Source organism: Penicillium canariense (assembly GCF_028826845.1).
Source record: "Penicillium canariense strain IBT 26290 chromosome Unknown utg000003l_segment0_segment0, whole genome shotgun sequence".
Taxonomy (NCBI): Eukaryota; Fungi; Ascomycota; class Eurotiomycetes; order Eurotiales; family Aspergillaceae; genus Penicillium; species Penicillium canariense.
In genome coordinates, this window is record NW_026622730.1 from 1,707,335 (window position 1) to 1,723,270 (window position 15,936).

A 15,936-nucleotide genomic window follows, 5' to 3' on the forward strand; every position below is an offset into this window, starting at 1 on the left:
GCACGGTATGGCGTGGTGAGTCGGTTCAATCCGCAACGAATTTGTGGTTGTACTCGCCAAGTAGAACGTCGTCGGGACCGGCACCGTGGGTGTTCCGGACTGTTGCACGAAACAAGCGGGTCAGCTAATGGGATGCAGAAACCAGGGCCGTGGTGCTCGGGACAGTTTTGGCGGGCACGAGGGTGGATGCAGGGAGGGACAAGTGGAACTTACTCCATTCGGCCTCGACGCGGAAGAACACCCACATCCAGCGGCGCGCTACCTCGAGGAACATGAGCAAGAACAGGCCACATTCGGTTTCAGACAGCCATGCGAGTCCCGGGAACACGCGCCACAGCCATGAGAAACGGAGAGCAAGGTCCGCCACGATGACGTAGTGGTACAACCGATCGGAAGAAAAGTAGCGGTGCCGTCGTAAACCGTACGGATGGTCTCGGTGCCGGCGTTCGGAGGAGAAAAGCGTCAGGTCCCAATCCTTCACCACGTCCCACCAGAACGAGTAGCCAGAATTGATACATGAGAAGATGAACCTAGGAAAGTCTTATTAGCAGAGGGTATATAAATGCCAGGGAGGGGCGGGATGGGATGGCTTACAGAAGACGCATAATAGTCATCTCGCTGAATCCATGAAGGTCCAGTGGACTATAGTTGCGGAGCTTGGCGGCCAGGAAGATCACCGGGAACGCAGTGGCATACTTCAAAGCGTTGGCCAAGTGTTGGTTTTCCCGGCTCACATCCCGTCGTGAGCTTGTCCGGCGTGCCCGCGCATACTCCGTCAAGCACTGGCGAAGGCGGATCGCGCTCGGAACGGCAATGATAATCGGAACAACAAAATCCTTGCCGCAGGCGCGGTTGGGCTTTGAAGTGGCCGACAGACCGTCGGTGAAGAACATGCAGAAAGTGATGTAGAGGTCGCCCAGAACCCGAGCATAGCTCGTCAGTGCATCTGCCAGCAGAACATCGCCAAACTTCCCTTCCTGAGACTCCGCGAGACCTCCGATGGCGACCCGCTTCAGGGACAGAAGCAGGCGGATGCGGCCTGCCCGGGAGGCCCGGTTCAATGGCCAGATCAGAATCAGGAGGAGAATGATGAAGACCGACTGCGGGATCCAATCGAAGCGGCCGACCAGCTCAAACTTGCAGTGTGTGACGATCCAGAAAACCAGCAACCAGAGGGTCAGCGGGATTGTGAAAAAGGTGGCTAGTCGGTAGGCAGAGGCATGGTGTGTCCGTTGAGCGGGGGAGGAGCGGGAAGGGTATCGGATAAGTGCAGGGACGTCCTGAAGAGAAGAGCCGGTCAGTCTGTGAACGTGATATGGCGGAGCTGGCCCGCGGGGTTCCGCCTCGTACAATGTTGGCCTTTGCCAGGAAGTGTAGGTTGATCGCCCATGCCCAAAAACCTGTAGATCGATCAGCCACTGCTATCCACCGTCCACGGTGCACTGTCCCGTGGTGCTGTATAGAGAGGAAAGTACCCACGTACCTGCAACTAAGAGGGTAGCTACCCGGATAGGGAACGGGAAGGTTAGCCCAAAGCCATCTATTTGCGGCTGTTGATCCGGCCCCATTATTCCATGGATTGATCAAGGCGAGGGCGGAGGGGGAGGAGAGGGGAGAAGGGCGGAATGGAGGGGGGGGGAGGACGCGAAGCTGGACGAAGGAAAACCCCGTGGGGGGGGAAAGAGAAGGAAAAAAGAATGACTAGGGGTGAGGTCCTGGATTTTCGGGCTGGAGATGGAGGGCAAGATGGAGTATGTCGTTGGCTGCCCCCGTTTGACCGGCCGCTTTCAGGGCCCTGTTAATAAGCAGCCAGCAAATCCTAAGTCTACGACTCTCAGGAGTTACGCGCCCACAATTTGACCTGCCTGCACGTCGTGTGGACTCGGTGGAGTAGGTGGACTCCCAGGGGTGTCGAGTTCTTCAGTGGTCTTCCGAGGCCTGGAACTCCACCCACGGGGACCTCTTGAATTACAAGGGCGCAGAACCGAAGCCCCCGGATGTTCTCGTAGATGCTGGGCTCTCATAGGCTTAGAGGGCGACAAGGAGTTTATAATTAGCAAAGCTAGCATGATTCAATGCGCCTGAACCTATGAGGGACCCGAAGATCCCCTCCGCGATCGTCAGTCAGGGGCTTTGCGCTGTTCAATTCTACCACGGAGTACTCGGCTGGTGGAATCCACTTGTGGCATCATGGTGATCCCTGCATCCACTCACTTACGCAGCTCCCATGGGGCACCGGTACCCTCCATTGAACCTTCGTCCACCTTGCCTCGCTCTCTACAGGCACCCAGGACCAAGCCACCCTAATGATCGGAGCCGTTGTAGCCGATATTTGTGGCGCGGAAGAGGTCTTGTTCAGTTTCCGGCGCCATCACTACAAGTATGAAATTCTGTGATCGCGCGTGATTATATAATCACCGGATTCGCTACTCAGTCATGTGATCCTTTCTCCGGTGATGGTCACGTCACCTGACCTGAGCCGAGGCAGTCCGGGGAACCGACCGATGCAGTCGCTCGCCGTGGGGAAGCCGTCTTGGGCCCATCCACCACGGGGAAACATGCCCCCACGGCCCTCATAGAATACTCGGTCTCGGCCTCAATTCACTTACCTCCTTCACTCACACCACATTCATCATGGCCGATGACGACCCGCATCTGTCGCTGCCCACCCCCGACGCAGCTCAGAGCTCGTCCGCCTCCTACTTCTACCCCTTCGCGACATCCCCAGACATCATCCGCTCGCACGAGAAAGATGTCTTCCTCACCAGCGGGCTAGTCCAACAAGCCCAAACCATCATCCGCTCCCTCCGCGGCGCCCGCTACGCCCACACCCACTCCGACGCCATCAAGCACTTCACCGAGCTGCTCTACTTCTCCCTAACCACCGCCATCGGCAACCGCACCCTTGGCGAGGAATACTGCGACCTCGTCCAGCTGGAAGACGACACCCTCCGCCTACCTGCCATCGGCCGGCGCGTCGGGTACATCCTCAGCAGCATCCTAGTGCCGTGGTCGCTGCAGCGGCGGCTTCCCCGCGCTGCGCCAGCGCGTGCGCAGCAAGCTTGAGCGCAGCATCGCCAAGCAGCAGCTCCACGCCGTGCAGCAGGCTGGCCTGCTCACCAAGACCCCGTCCAGCGCAGCGAGTAAGCAGCGAAAACCGTTCTCCACCAAACTGCGCATCCAGCAGTATATCCTCGAGCACCTCGACTCGATCACCTCCCTCTCGCCCATCTATGTGCTCAGCATCGCCACATTCTATTTCACGGGCTCATATTATCACTTGTCCAAGCGTATTTGGCGCCTACGATATGTGTTCACCAAGAAGATCGAGGAGAACGAGCAGCGCATCGGATACGAGGTGCTCGGCGTGCTGATGGTGCTACAGATCGCCGTGCAAGGGTTCCTGCATGTGCGGAACATCGGAAAGAGCATGAGCGAAGATCAAGATGAGCCTGCGGAATCCGGTGAGAACCGCTCAGAAGGCGGATCGCTTATTTCCTCGATTCAGCATCCCGCTGCTGTGCCGTTGCTTCCTGCGTCTACGGCCCGGTTTGATCTTGAGAGAGATCCTGGGGCGGTGGCATGGATTCCCGACGGCCAGCAGCGCAAGTGTACTTTGTGCTTGGAGGCTTTCAAGGACCCCAGTGTGACGACTTGTGGACATGTGTTCTGCTGGGTTTGTGTGAGGGATTGGGTGAGGGAGAAGCCGGAATGTCCGCTGTGTCGGCAGGAGGTGCTGCTGTCCAAGGTACTTCCTCTGAGAGGGTAAGATCAGAGTGGTTTGGTTTTTGGAAATTACTCGACTCTGCATACTGCATTGTATATACTTGACTTGGATGAAAATATACCCCCCACTTTTTCTTGTGACAATAGGTACCGCGTGCTCTAAGTTGCAAAATTCGTGATATATATATTTGGTCGCCTCCCCTATTTCCACAGCGCATCCATCTACAAATCGTAAAATTGCCACCAGAACCAATATCCGCACTTTAGATTATGAATGCAACTACCTAATAGTTTAAGGAGATATGAAGTTGAAAAATGTTTTCCTTGAAATCAAATAAAAATGCTGACATGGATATCGAATTAAAAAAAGGTCCGGGCTCTACCAATTAACGCGCAAGATGCAATACCACCAAAAACAACAGATCATGCTGTGAATAGGCACGCTCTCTATGTATAGTTGGCTGTAAATGCTATGCAAAAACCACAGAGAGAAAGAGAGGGGGGGTAGATTATGCTAAGAACGATCAACCACATCGCCGTCAACTATTCCAGTGACAACTTCCTGGTCCTCAATAATCACCGTCTCGTCAGCGGGGCAGATAATAGGCAAGTTGAGTTCCGCGTACGCCGGGCGAGGCGGGACAGGGCTCATGGCCTGCCTCTTTTGCTCCATGACATTGTACAGACAAATACAAGCATAAGGATCGGTGGCGGCATCTGTAGATAGCTATCATCAGTTTCATGACTCTGCAGACAACTTGGTAGGTCTTCCCATGACTCAGACTCACATTGGACCTGGCGGTAATTCAACGAACGCGTCCAATCGCCACACCGCACATCCTCGCTCTTCTCAAGCGGCAACCCAAAATGCTCCTCGATCTGCTCGCTCAGGTTCACGCCCCTCTTATTGACAAGTCTAGGCTGCCTCTGCCCATATTTAATCAATTTGTACAGATGGCTCAGCTCAAAGATAGACCGGGCGTCGATGCCAAGATACTTGCGCAACCTGGTCGAGTCCGCTTTGATGGAGACGCCCACCTTGGTGATATCAGGCGATTCGATGATCTGCTTCAGCGACGGCGCGACTAAGTCCTCCAGCGAGCGCGCGGGCTTAAACAAGGCGATCTGGAAGAGTGCGATACGCTCTTCGTTCGCGATTTGGATTAGCGACAGATTATTTTGGATGCTGTCCGTGGCAAAGGCCTGCGCTTTCCACTCCATGTCGAAGCCAATGACCTTGCTCCCGAGAAAGTGCTTTGCGACGGCCTCGGTGCTCTCCAGGGATTTACAGTAGTGCACAATGAGCCTCTGGCCGCTGGGACCTCGCTGGTCATTGTGGCTCCAGAACAGTGGGGCCTCCTCATTCGAGGTAGGCTCAATCTCATGGTGGGATGCGCCTTCTGCAGAGAGTGGGAACTTCCCGGTTTGATCTGCTCCTGGCCGGACAGAAAGGCACGGCGACTCTTGAGGCAAAGCAATACGATTGGAGTCCTGGATGTCGTTGTGGGACACAGTGGAATCGGTACTGTACGGTCTTCCCTTTGGCTTTGGGAAAGGCCCATGGGACTTGGGAATGGGATTGGGTTCCCAGAAGTTGCGCTTGTTGTTCTTGAGCGGGGTTTCCGCTGAAAAAGGAGTTTTCTTCGCAGAAACATCATGCATGGGGGTTTCCGACTCGCGAGACTGCCACTTTGCCCCGAAGGAACTCGATTGCCAACTTGATGATCGACTAGGTCTTGGAGATGACGATGGGATTGTGGTGCTCTTCGCTGTCTTGGGCTTGTCAGAAGTCTCGTCAGGCCGCGGTTTAGACTGCATAGACATCGCCTGGAGAAACCGTGTCTTCACATCCACTGGTGCTGGCGGAGCTGGAGTGTCCTTTGCCTTGCCTAAATAATCCCAAGCGGCAGTGGGCCCGAGCCTGCTTCGAGCCAGCCTTCGCTTCCAGCTGAGAGTTCGAGTATATGGGCCATTTGCGGTCACTGAAGCTTGACGCTTTCCCGCCTCCTTCATAGGCACCTTTTGGGGTTTGGAGGGGAGTCCTGTTGAAGGCTCCTGGGAAAGGCTACTGGTAGGGTCCGTAGGCGGTTTTGTAGAAGAATTCATGGTAGTGGTCGAGTGTACGGCCTGGCCGTATTTCGTTTCCTTGAGCTTCGCTTTCGTGAGACGCGAAGATCTTCCTTTCCGGCGTTTGGCCCTCCTCGGACTGGCTTCCACCCAACCTAGATCCTGAACCTGAGATTTTCTTTGTGCATCCAGTTCAAGAAATCTCTTCGTCAAATCCAGCCAGGTCTTCGGGCCCCCGGTCTCTTTCAAAATTCGAATGGTTGTATTTGTTGTCCAAATTCGGTAATTGAGAAAACTCATCATATGAATCCATCGGCGAAAGCGTGCATGATCCTGACTGAGTGGCCTGGAGGGAACGAACAATCCTCTTGCTTGAATCTCATTCGGCATACCCAGCTTGGACAGTTTCTCTTCCACTTCGAGTCGAACCCAGTTGATGTATCTGTAGGACACCAACTCCGACAAAAACTCCTTTTGCTGATTTCGATACGTCCTTGACCAGTCCATGAGCCGGTCTATATGCATTTCACGGGAGTGTGCATCAAGATGGTCCCACATAGGCCCGAAATTGCCCACAAGCGTTGGGACCAGGTACCAGATTTCCTTTTGCATTCGCGCGAGGTGAAGCCGGTAAAGTTCAAACGGGGCCATGACATCGAGCTGCCGCCAATACTTGTCTAATTCCGTGGACCAGCTCGGCTTTTGCCCTCTCCATTTCTTCAAGTATGGCCACCGGAGACGATCGGCGATCAAAACGTAACGTTTTTCCATGATGGCCTTGTTTACTCGATCACGTTTGTCATTGAACATGATAGTAGATATGACTTTAGACGGTATATTCGTATCCCAGGGCATTTTGAAATCGTCGGAAATGTCTGTAATATCAAGCAATGTTGCTTTGTGGAGCGGGTTTTCAAATTTCTTGCGCGCGCGCCATCTCCAACGGTAGTGGTGCGCCGCGAGAGTGAATTGCTCTGCAAGGGACCCATTGGCTTCAATGAAATCCTTGAAACGAGGCTCTTTCTTTAATAAAGGAAACATGAGCGTCTTGATCGTGTCAAGTCCAGCTTTCACCGCGGCACTTTGGGCCTGTAATTTTGTGTACTGTTGATTGACCACATCTCCGTAGTCGAGTAGACGGTCGATATTGGCCCTAGCAGAATCCCGAGCTTCCAGGTGCTCCTGATTGAGTTCACGATGAAGCTGGTCAATGGACCCCTGGGAATATTCTAGTAGCTGGGCACAAACCGCGTATTGCATTTTCGCAATTCTCCGAGCTGACAGTGAAAGTTCCTTGTTCAGATATCCAATGGAATGGAATGCAACTTTGCAGTACTCGTCCTCCAGATAACGACCGTTCCTGTGTATTTGTGCGAACCGATCCTCCAACTGCCTAACATTTGCTGACATGAGACCGTGGTACTGGTCCCTGAATCCTCTGATGATATTGGCGCATCGCGTAAGATGATCCTCAACATGAGCGTACTTTAGCTCTAGAAATTCATCACCCAGCTTGTCGACCTCATCCAATACCTGGACCTTTCTGGCAATCTGGCGGAGCGTTTTCCGGTCGAGGGGCTTGTGTGATCTCTCTTTCGCTCTGGTTACCCGAGCTCGGATCAAGTCATTCATATCTCGATGGGAGGCGGACTCGGGTGTAGCGGGCACTTTCGCCCCCTCTTCATCGTCCACCAGTATGATCTGCGAACACGGAGTACCAGAGAAAGATCGCCTGGTTTTCCATTCGGCTATTTGCGGAAGGTGAACATGGCGGTATTGATTCTGGGTAGCTGTCGAGCGAACAAGCGAGCGGGAACCGGGAGAACTGGCGTAACTTTGGCTTGTCAACAATCGGGCATTGAGGCCAGATGGTGCAAGAAATGTGTACTTACACTAGACACGAGAACCTTCGAACGCTGCTTTTATCAACGTGATACCAGAGCAGCTCGCCATGAGCACTGGAGACCAAGGGCGGGTACCTCAGACCGGCTGGAAGGTTCGCCCATCTCCGCATGTTGTGTAGTACGCATAGTGCGCTGCCCACAAGATGGCCGGATTGGCATGTGGAAACACACGATGCTCCAAAATCTAATCAGTGAGCTCAATCCGCAAAACAGACAAGGCAATAGAGAACAGCAAGCTAAGTCATCAACTCGAAGGTTGGCAGATTGGACAAAGAGGCCCGCCGTCCGGGGTCGCCACGCTATACCTAATTGGGACTAGCACATCGGTCCGGAGAAAACCAGGTTCCTGAAGGCCAGAGATCGCAGCTCTGTCTTCTATATCCCGCCCTGCTCGCCCTACATCTCGATCCTGGAGTACAAATTGCGACTAGTTGATTTTCCCAGAACTTCTAGGTTCCTGACATACCAAATACTATGGCCTCCCAGCTTCTTCCCCTTGGTGTGTCCGCGAAGACCCCGCGCACCATGCGACCCCGCTAACCCTTCAATAGAGCTTATCGACAAGTGTGTCGGTTCCCGGATATGGGTTGTCATGAAGGGCGACAAGGGTAAGCTCCGTTCCTGAATACATGAAAGCTACCTGTTGTGCTAACGTGGGCTGGCAGAGTTCTCCGGAACCCTGCTCGGGTTTGACGACTATGTCAGTGAGTATCCCTTTTTTTTGCCCGGCGATCTCCGTGTTACAAGATGCTAATTGTGGCTTTAGACATGGTCCTGGAGGATGTGACTGAATTGTGAGTCTTGTCTCTATGCCCCATCTCCCTCGGAGTGGTATGATTGTCGGAGACCCCTGTGTCCGGGCCGCCACAAGCAGCTATGTTTATCACTCCGTCCTTGATATTCGCCCCATCCCCTCAGTTTTGCGTTAGACTAAACCATTTTCAGCGACTACACCGGTGCTCAGATCAAGCTACCCAAGCTTCTGCTGAATGGCAACAACGTCTGCATGGTAAGTTCCGCTATCTGCTCCGTTTCTTTCTCGTCTCTAACCCTTTCGCGCAGTTGATCCCTGGTGGAGAGGGCCCTGGTAGCGCATGAGCTGGCCCGGACTAATTGCAGTATAACGAAAGAAAAGAAACTGTTTGTGTGTTAATGATACCGGATGCAATGACATGAGAAACCGCCCAATAGAATGAATCAACCCCACTGACATTGGGGACATCATCTACCTCTTTTCTCTCCATTGGTCCCACGACTCCCGCACACCCTCTATCATACTCAATTGAAAGTGAAGATTGTGGAGGATAGAAAGAAGCGCACTGAATTTTAAGAAGTGCGTTCATTGGTTCAATTCTGTCTGGAGAGACGGTTTTCGCCCAGTCCGACGAGGAGACCGGGTACCCAGATCAAGTCGCCAAGTGCGCCCTTTAGCCCTCAACCAGCCTGCCCTCTCTAGCCAACCTCGTCGGCAGAAAGGTGTCCGACGTCCTAGAGTTCGCCAATGCTTCTAGACTGAACTTCCAACCTGCAGGCACATAGCTCCTTCCAATCAATGCCTATCCCCAAGCTACGCCCGGTACGCGCTAGCTTTATCGCAAATGCAAAGCAGGCGCCACCTCACAAGGTGAGCCGCGCACTGCCAGCCCGCGTAATCCCGGCTACAGTCGGTCATTTACAATCTATGACCGGGTGTTTCGCGGTGTTGCAGGCTAGAGCGTAGAGTTCTCACAAATGATCCAACGAGATAGACAGAGTGGGTACGAAGCCAAGCACCAAGTTGGGGAGAGGGACTACCGTGGATTTTGGCGTAGATTATTTTCCCGGCCCACGGTGCTGATTCCCAGAGAATGTGAGTCTAGGTCTGGCCCTAGATCCTGGAGGCTGTACTCCGTCCGCAACGTCTGAAAGTGAGCCGCTCCCCATGCGCCTATCCGGTATGAAGTCATGCCGGATCACGTATGCAGATGTGCTCCAGCGCAAGGGCCGCGATCGTCTCGGTGCTTGGCAACATGACCGATGGGCTCGGAAAATTGAACTTTGCGAGATTTGTGTCTGGAGATGTACATAAAGATCGGCTGTGGAAATCCAGTCTCCTCAACCTTCGGGCTGCGTTTCTGCGGCAGAACTCGGGGTAGACTTTCCGTCAATCGCGCTTTCAGACCCTATCCCGTTGGAAGCAGACTGCGTCGGGGAATTGAATGGCCCGTCAGTCGTGCGGGCATCCACCATATCCCCGAAGCCACGACCACCCAGGCAAATGCACATGAACCAATGATCAAGCCGCGGTTAGATGGTAGGTCTGCGTCATGATTCAATATAATTTGCTACATAGCCCGCGTCGCGGTGCTAGCTCTTACCCCGGACTGACCCCCGTGGTGCGTTGTGGAACCTGTTACCTAACAGCTTCGCATTCCCCCGCATTGAACATGGGGAACCCAAATCACCTGGTCAGCTGGTGGGACAACTCTAAAGCAACCGAGCTAGGAAGCTTCGACGGGGGTGCCGGCTGGGATGTCGCCTGGAGAGGGGCCCAGACAGACTGCCTTGCGTGATTCGGTGGTTTGTGTGTTAGGGAGAGGTCGGGGTTGAAAGAGCGCTTGTGGTTGCGGTCGGCCTGCGTGGCCTGGAGGCTGTCACGGGAAAGAGGGAATATCGGCACTAACACCGAGTACACCTAGGCTACTGTATACGACTAGACTATGGAGTACTTTTAGCTAGCAGTCAAGAATAATGAATACGGACAGAACGAAAGTGTCCATGCGGAAGACTATACATCTTGTAAAGTAGGACCGTTCCAAATCGTCTCACCTCCTGACAGCGTGCATCCAGGGGCCTCTGAAACTTACGGCCATGTGCTGCCATGCTACGATTTTTCCACCCTGCTGCAAATCCGGCCACGAGCCGAAACCCCGCCAAGCTTCATGCAGCACCGGCGTTCCCATTCAGAAAGGCGATGCGCAGGCTCGGAATCACGAACACGCCAACCCTAGCCCGATGCTACCGTGGCTATCGGGGGAGCCGAGCACAGCCATTCACAAGCCGTGCTGAACGCCATCAGCATCCGTGACGGCCGTAGTGACCGGGATCAAAGCCAAGCCTTGCGGTCTGGAGCAGCGAGAGAATCCTCATGTGCACTCTTCGGGGGCTGGTAGTGCGTGGTTCTTGTGCAGCATATTCCTTCGGGGAATAGGTCTTGGATTGCGGCTTCTAGAAGGTCCAACGCCGGATTGAAGGATTCTCAAAGGATTTGGGCTTCCATCCTGCAGACTGTTAAAAAAGTCTGGAATCCACTCATGGCCAGCACCGGCGACGGTCGGCCCGTTGAATAGCGCCAGAGCCTCTCCCGCAAGCGTTCGAGAAAGTTTGGAAAAATCGTACGATCGGGGCCCTGCTGTTTTGGGATCTCGGCGCCAGGCCTCCCATCACAATATTACCAATCTATCTTACGCACCAAGGCTGGGCATAAACCCAGGCGGGAGAGGCCCTTGGCGGCGAGATGCGAGGGGCTGGTCCCCGGCCTGCCACCACCAACAGCGTCAATGGGTCCAATGGGTCAACCCGCCCTCGTCCCATGGTGGATGGCCAGGAGAGGCCGACGAAATGAACTATCCATTACGGGTTGCGTCTTCGAGTAGGGCCCCTTGCCCAACCGCGCAATCGAACGATCACGGACTCTGCACGCCGCACTGCGTCATGCATTTGCCTTTGCTCCTCGCATGGAGGACGAGTGCCATGCCGCCTCCCCCTGGTCGAGCAGTGGAGTTTCTCCCGTGCTTCCATGCATATCGTGGCAGACCGCCACGAGCCACACGAGCGCCCAGGCAAATCAGGGTCAGCAGCCGGGGCCAAAGAGGGGGTTTTCATGGTTCCATTAGCGTAGAATTGCCTCGGGCTGAGAAAGCCTTGTCCAGTCTGCGCGCAGCTGAGCACGGCGAACCAGGGCGAGGGAACCACCTGGAAGCCTAAGCCCAGGCCCAAGCCCAAGTCCAAGCCCAAGCCATCCCTCCGTTCCCATCATCGCGTTGTGCACAGGACCAGGACTCGTGTGTCTTGAGCCTGCCTGAGTGGGTCTCCGTCTAGTCGGGTGCCCCAGGTTCGCCGCAAAGCCATCCCGGGTGCTCCCAGGGTAATATGGTCGAAGTTGGCCGTAGGCCACAGACCCCGTCGGGAAGCCTTCCCATAGGCAAGGGGCACCCGGAGGGCTGAGGTGGCGTCCCGTCCCTCAAAGGCCCGGCAAGCCACGAATCCGTGTCTTGCAGGTGCAAGCCCTGGTCGGGAGGCGTTCTGGGGTTTGGGGTAGGGGTTGAATAGTATCGGTGGCGGCAGGCGTTCAGCAGATCGCCATCTCCTACAAACGGATCGGGGGGATTCCAGTGTCAGAAGGGTTTCGGCCCCCTTTCGCGGATGGCTTCCTATCGTGAGCGAAGCTCTTGGGGGATGCTGATTGGGCCACGGCTATCGCGTGGAAATGCGGAGAGCGGACGGATGGGGGTTAGTGGGGCTCGATCCTGCCGTGGTTGTCGGCTTGTTGAATGGCTAGTGGTTGGTGGTGGGCGTGGCCCAGAAGCTTGGCTCTCCCTCCTTTTTGTCCGGCGTAGAGTCACACCATACCAGACAACGCCAGTTTGTGCCACGGAACGGAGGATAAGCAAAACAGGAACAAGAAACACGCAACAAGCAACAAGCACGAAGCGAGCGACGACAAAAGAGTCCGCAGAGGAGGGAGCCAGGAAGCCGAGTGGGGTGGAGCGGAGGATGTGATCGTCCCCATTCTGACAGGCTAAATCCCGCAAGTGATCACTTGCGTGGCTTTGCGCGTGAAAAGGGTCCCCACCGAGCCCGTGAAACACGTTAGCAAGTCCAGCTCCGTGTACTCCGTAGGACGGAGGACCATGGGGAGTGGAAGCTGCCTGGGGAAGAATGTTTTAGTCAGCGCTTCCTCATCAGCTTATCTCCCAAGGGGGCCCATAAGTTCTCATTAGCATTATCATTACGGAGTTAGCATTATCATAATCGTTATCGATGACGACCTACATATGGCATGCGGGACTAGCCAAGATACTACATACTCCGCAGGATCTGGAAGGAGAACGCATGTACTTGGCAGTCGGACCGTTTGCGGCCAAGTCGGCCAACCCCGAGGTTGCAAAGGCTGAGAACGTACGGACTTGGTCCTCGGTACCTCTGGCGCTGCAAGACAAAGGCAAAAACATAAAAGAGGCGCTAATTTGCCTCCCCCTCTGCTGCGGTAGCAGCTCTCGGGGCAACATGCTACTCCAGCCTGCCAAGGTGATCGGGCGCTGGGGAACTAACAGAACTAAGTTAGAGCCAACCAGGAACCTACCTACCCCTCCACTAACCTGCCGGCCTAACCAAATCTGCCATTGTGAAAGAATCCAAAGAGATAAATGTAATTAAATAAAATAATGAAATTCTCGCAGCCAAAGTACACTAAACCGCCTGCATCCTCCACGGCGACCCGAACTGCTAGCGGTCTAAGCGCACCTTGCCCAGGCCGTATCAGCGGTCTCTTTAATTGGTTACTGGCGCCATTTTACCTTGGCCATGAAGCCAGGATAGACCGCGATTAGTCCTCTTCCGACCGCTTGGCCCTGAAGAGATGATGAATATGACAATCACCTAATGGTTATTCACGGCTGTCTGCTTCTGGTCCATATTTAAACAATCCGCCTACCCCCAATTGCCCTACCCTCTTCTATTCTAGTCCCGCTAGACTCGGCCGTTTCCTTTTTCCCTCCCTTTTGTCTCGAGTAGAGTCCCCGGTGGAACTCATCTCTGCTCCACTTGAGCTGGAAGTTTCCTGTGCTGTGAAACGTCTTGATTCTCCTCTACTTTCTCTCACTCCCTGTCTCCACCCCCTCACACTTCCTCTCCTCCATCCGCCCTCCACCTGCTCCCACGCCACGATCCTACTGAACCTACGACACCGTGAAAGAAGACCTGGTCGCAATCATGGATGAGAAGAAATACGGGTCTGAGCCCAAGCTGGCTCAGGCGACGGGCGAGCAGCTGCCGGCCTACGGCGTCTCAGAGCCCACCAAGGGCAGTCTGGGCCAACGGATCATAGATAGCTTCAAGCGGGATCCAAATGCGCATGTCACCGCTGGCCGTACAGCAGGCGCTGACGGTTCTGGATTTGATGCCGAGCAGGCTGCACATAACACCGCGCACTCGCCGCTCCAGCGCCGCCTGAAGGGTCGTCACCTGCAGATGATCGCCATTGGCGGTTCGATCGGTACGGAAACCTCACCTGAGATCTCAAGCTCGAATATGAAACGTCTCTCGCGTAGGCTATAGCTTGCTAATGCACGCGCTCTCTAGGTACTGGTCTGTTCGTGGGATCTGGCAGTGTCCTTGCTACCGGTGGCCCGGCCTCCGTCATTATTGCCTACGTCCTTATTGGTATCATGCTGTACTGCACCGTCCACGCGCTGGGCGAGATGGCTGTTTTGTTCCCCGTCGCTGGTTCTTTCTCGCATTACTCAACCCGTTTCGTGGATCCGGCTTGGGGTTTTGCTATGGGTTGGAATTATGCTCTGCAGTGGCTCATTGTCTTGCCTTTGGAAATCGTCGCCGCATCCATCACGATAGACTATTGGAGTCCGGGTATTTCGAACGCAGCCTGGGTAGCCATATTCTGGGTGCTGATCGTCTCCATCAACATGTTTGGTGTCCGAGGCTACGGTGAGGCCGAATTCGTGTTCTCAGCCATCAAGGTTGTTGCCGTCATTGGATTCATGTATGCTCCATTCCCTTTGCCATTGGCTGTGTGATTGTGATCACCGGCTTCGTTCGTCTCGGGGACCCATTGCTAACTTGTGACTAGTATTCTCGGTATTGTCCTTAACTGCGGTGGTGGTCCTAATGGAGGCTATATCGGCGGCAAGTACTGGCACGATCCTGGTGCCTTCCACAATGGTTTCAAGGGTCTCTGCAGTGTGTTCGTCAATGCTGCCTTCGCCTTCGCTGGTACCGAGCTGGTTGGTCTGGCAGCTGCTGAAACTGCCAACCCCCGCAAGTCGCTTCCCACTGCAATCAAGCAGGTCTTCTGGCGTATTGCTCTCTTCTACGTCGTCTGCCTCACGCTGGTTGGACTCCTTGTCCCCTACAACACCGAGCGCCTTGTAAACGGAAGCTCGTCGGCCGACGCCCACGCCTCTCCTTTCGTCATCGCCATCGAAAACGCCGGTATCACGGGCCTTCCCTCCGTCATGAACGTCGTTATCATGATTGCTGTGCTGTCCGTCGGTAACTCCTCCGTCTACGGTTCCTCTCGCACCCTGGCTGCCCTCGCCGAGCAGGGCCAGGCCCCCCGATTCCTGGCCTACATCGATCGTAAGGGTCGCCCTCTCTGGTCGATCTGCGTCGCCTCCGCCCTCGGCCTTCTCTGCTTCCTGGCTGCCTCGGATAAGCAGACTACCGCCTTCAGCTGGATGATGGCTATCTCCGGTCTGTCATCTATCTTCACCTGGGGATCCGTCTGCTTTGCGCACATCCGTTTCCGCCGTGCCTGGAAGATCCAGGGCCACAGCCTGGACGAGCTGGCCTTCCGATCCCAGCCCGGCGTCATTGGCTCGTGGATCGGGTTCATCTTCAACGGTCTGGTGCTGATCGCCCAGTTCTGGGTTGGCTTCGCTCCTGTGGGCTACGAGGAGAAGACTACCTCGGAGCTGGTGTATTCTTTCTTCTCGAGCTACCTCGCCGCTCCTGTCGTGCTTGCGTTCTATCTCCCTTACAAGTTCTACTACCGTACTAAGTTTGTCCGGTCTCATGAAGTGGACCTCGACACTGGTCGCCGGGACCTGGATATCACAGATCTGATTCTACAGGAGAGAGCGGAGCAGGCTGAGTGGCCTAAGTGGAAGAAGTTCTATAAGCTCTTCTGCTAGGAAGCTAAAGCCGAGCTTTCCGTCTTTTGCGCTGGGAATAATTCTGTGAAATTATTCCGGCGGCTATGTATACCTTTACTTTCTATCTCTTACTTCGGATGTCTTAATGACTCTCACCTATGCTGATGATCATGAAAACCATAATCAAGAAACCTTTTGTTCTCTCTCCGCCCCGTTTTCTACCAGATTCTGTAGATCCTGCCCTGCTCGGGATTGTAAAAGACAATGTCTCACTTTGTATTGTCCTGGTATATTGTGACTCAACCCACTCCGTTTCCCACATGTATTTTAGACAAGTCTTCTTCAGTTTGATCTCTGAGGGTACGATG

At 54.5% G+C, this 15,936-nt stretch overlaps 5 protein-coding genes across 5 annotated transcripts; 3 read left to right on the plus strand and 2 right to left on the minus strand.

Moving 5' to 3' along the window:
- Window positions 1–25: 25 nt before the first annotated feature.
- On the minus strand, window positions 26–1,568 carry N7482_005452 (EXS domain-containing protein; the record flags this gene model as incomplete). The annotated part of the gene is made up of 5 exons (XM_056687577.1): window positions 26–99; window positions 214–530; window positions 595–1,280; window positions 1,351–1,400; window positions 1,484–1,568. The coding sequence occupies 5 exons, from the start codon at window positions 1,566–1,568 to the stop codon at window positions 26–28; spliced, it is 1,212 nt and encodes a 403-aa protein (XP_056543132.1).
- A 1,066-nt stretch (window positions 1,569–2,634) lies between these two features.
- Window positions 2,635–3,769, plus strand: pex10 (ubiquitin-protein ligase peroxin 10; the record flags this gene model as incomplete). The annotated part of the gene is made up of 2 exons (XM_056687578.1): window positions 2,635–2,981; window positions 3,022–3,769. The coding sequence occupies 2 exons, from the start codon at window positions 2,635–2,637 to the stop codon at window positions 3,767–3,769; spliced, it is 1,095 nt and encodes a 364-aa protein (XP_056543133.1).
- A 471-nt stretch (window positions 3,770–4,240) lies between these two features.
- Window positions 4,241–7,425, minus strand: N7482_005454 (3'-5' exonuclease; the record flags this gene model as incomplete). The annotated part of the gene is made up of 2 exons (XM_056687579.1): window positions 4,241–4,443; window positions 4,515–7,425. The coding sequence occupies 2 exons, from the start codon at window positions 7,423–7,425 to the stop codon at window positions 4,241–4,243; spliced, it is 3,114 nt and encodes a 1,037-aa protein (XP_056543134.1).
- A 746-nt stretch (window positions 7,426–8,171) lies between these two features.
- Window positions 8,172–8,795, plus strand: N7482_005455 (RNA-binding protein LSM5; the record flags this gene model as incomplete). Its single annotated transcript, XM_056687580.1, has 6 exons — window positions 8,172–8,196; window positions 8,249–8,305; window positions 8,363–8,401; window positions 8,464–8,491; window positions 8,643–8,706; window positions 8,760–8,795. 6 exons carry the CDS (start codon window positions 8,172–8,174, stop codon window positions 8,793–8,795), a joined length of 249 nt encoding a protein of 82 aa, XP_056543135.1.
- A 4,875-nt stretch (window positions 8,796–13,670) lies between these two features.
- N7482_005456 (amino acid permease GAP1) lies at window positions 13,671–15,607 on the plus strand (the record flags this gene model as incomplete). Its single annotated transcript, XM_056687581.1, has 3 exons — window positions 13,671–13,953; window positions 14,040–14,457; window positions 14,545–15,607. 3 exons carry the CDS (start codon window positions 13,671–13,673, stop codon window positions 15,605–15,607), a joined length of 1,764 nt encoding a protein of 587 aa, XP_056543136.1.
- Between the last annotated feature and the right edge of the window lie 329 nt (window positions 15,608–15,936).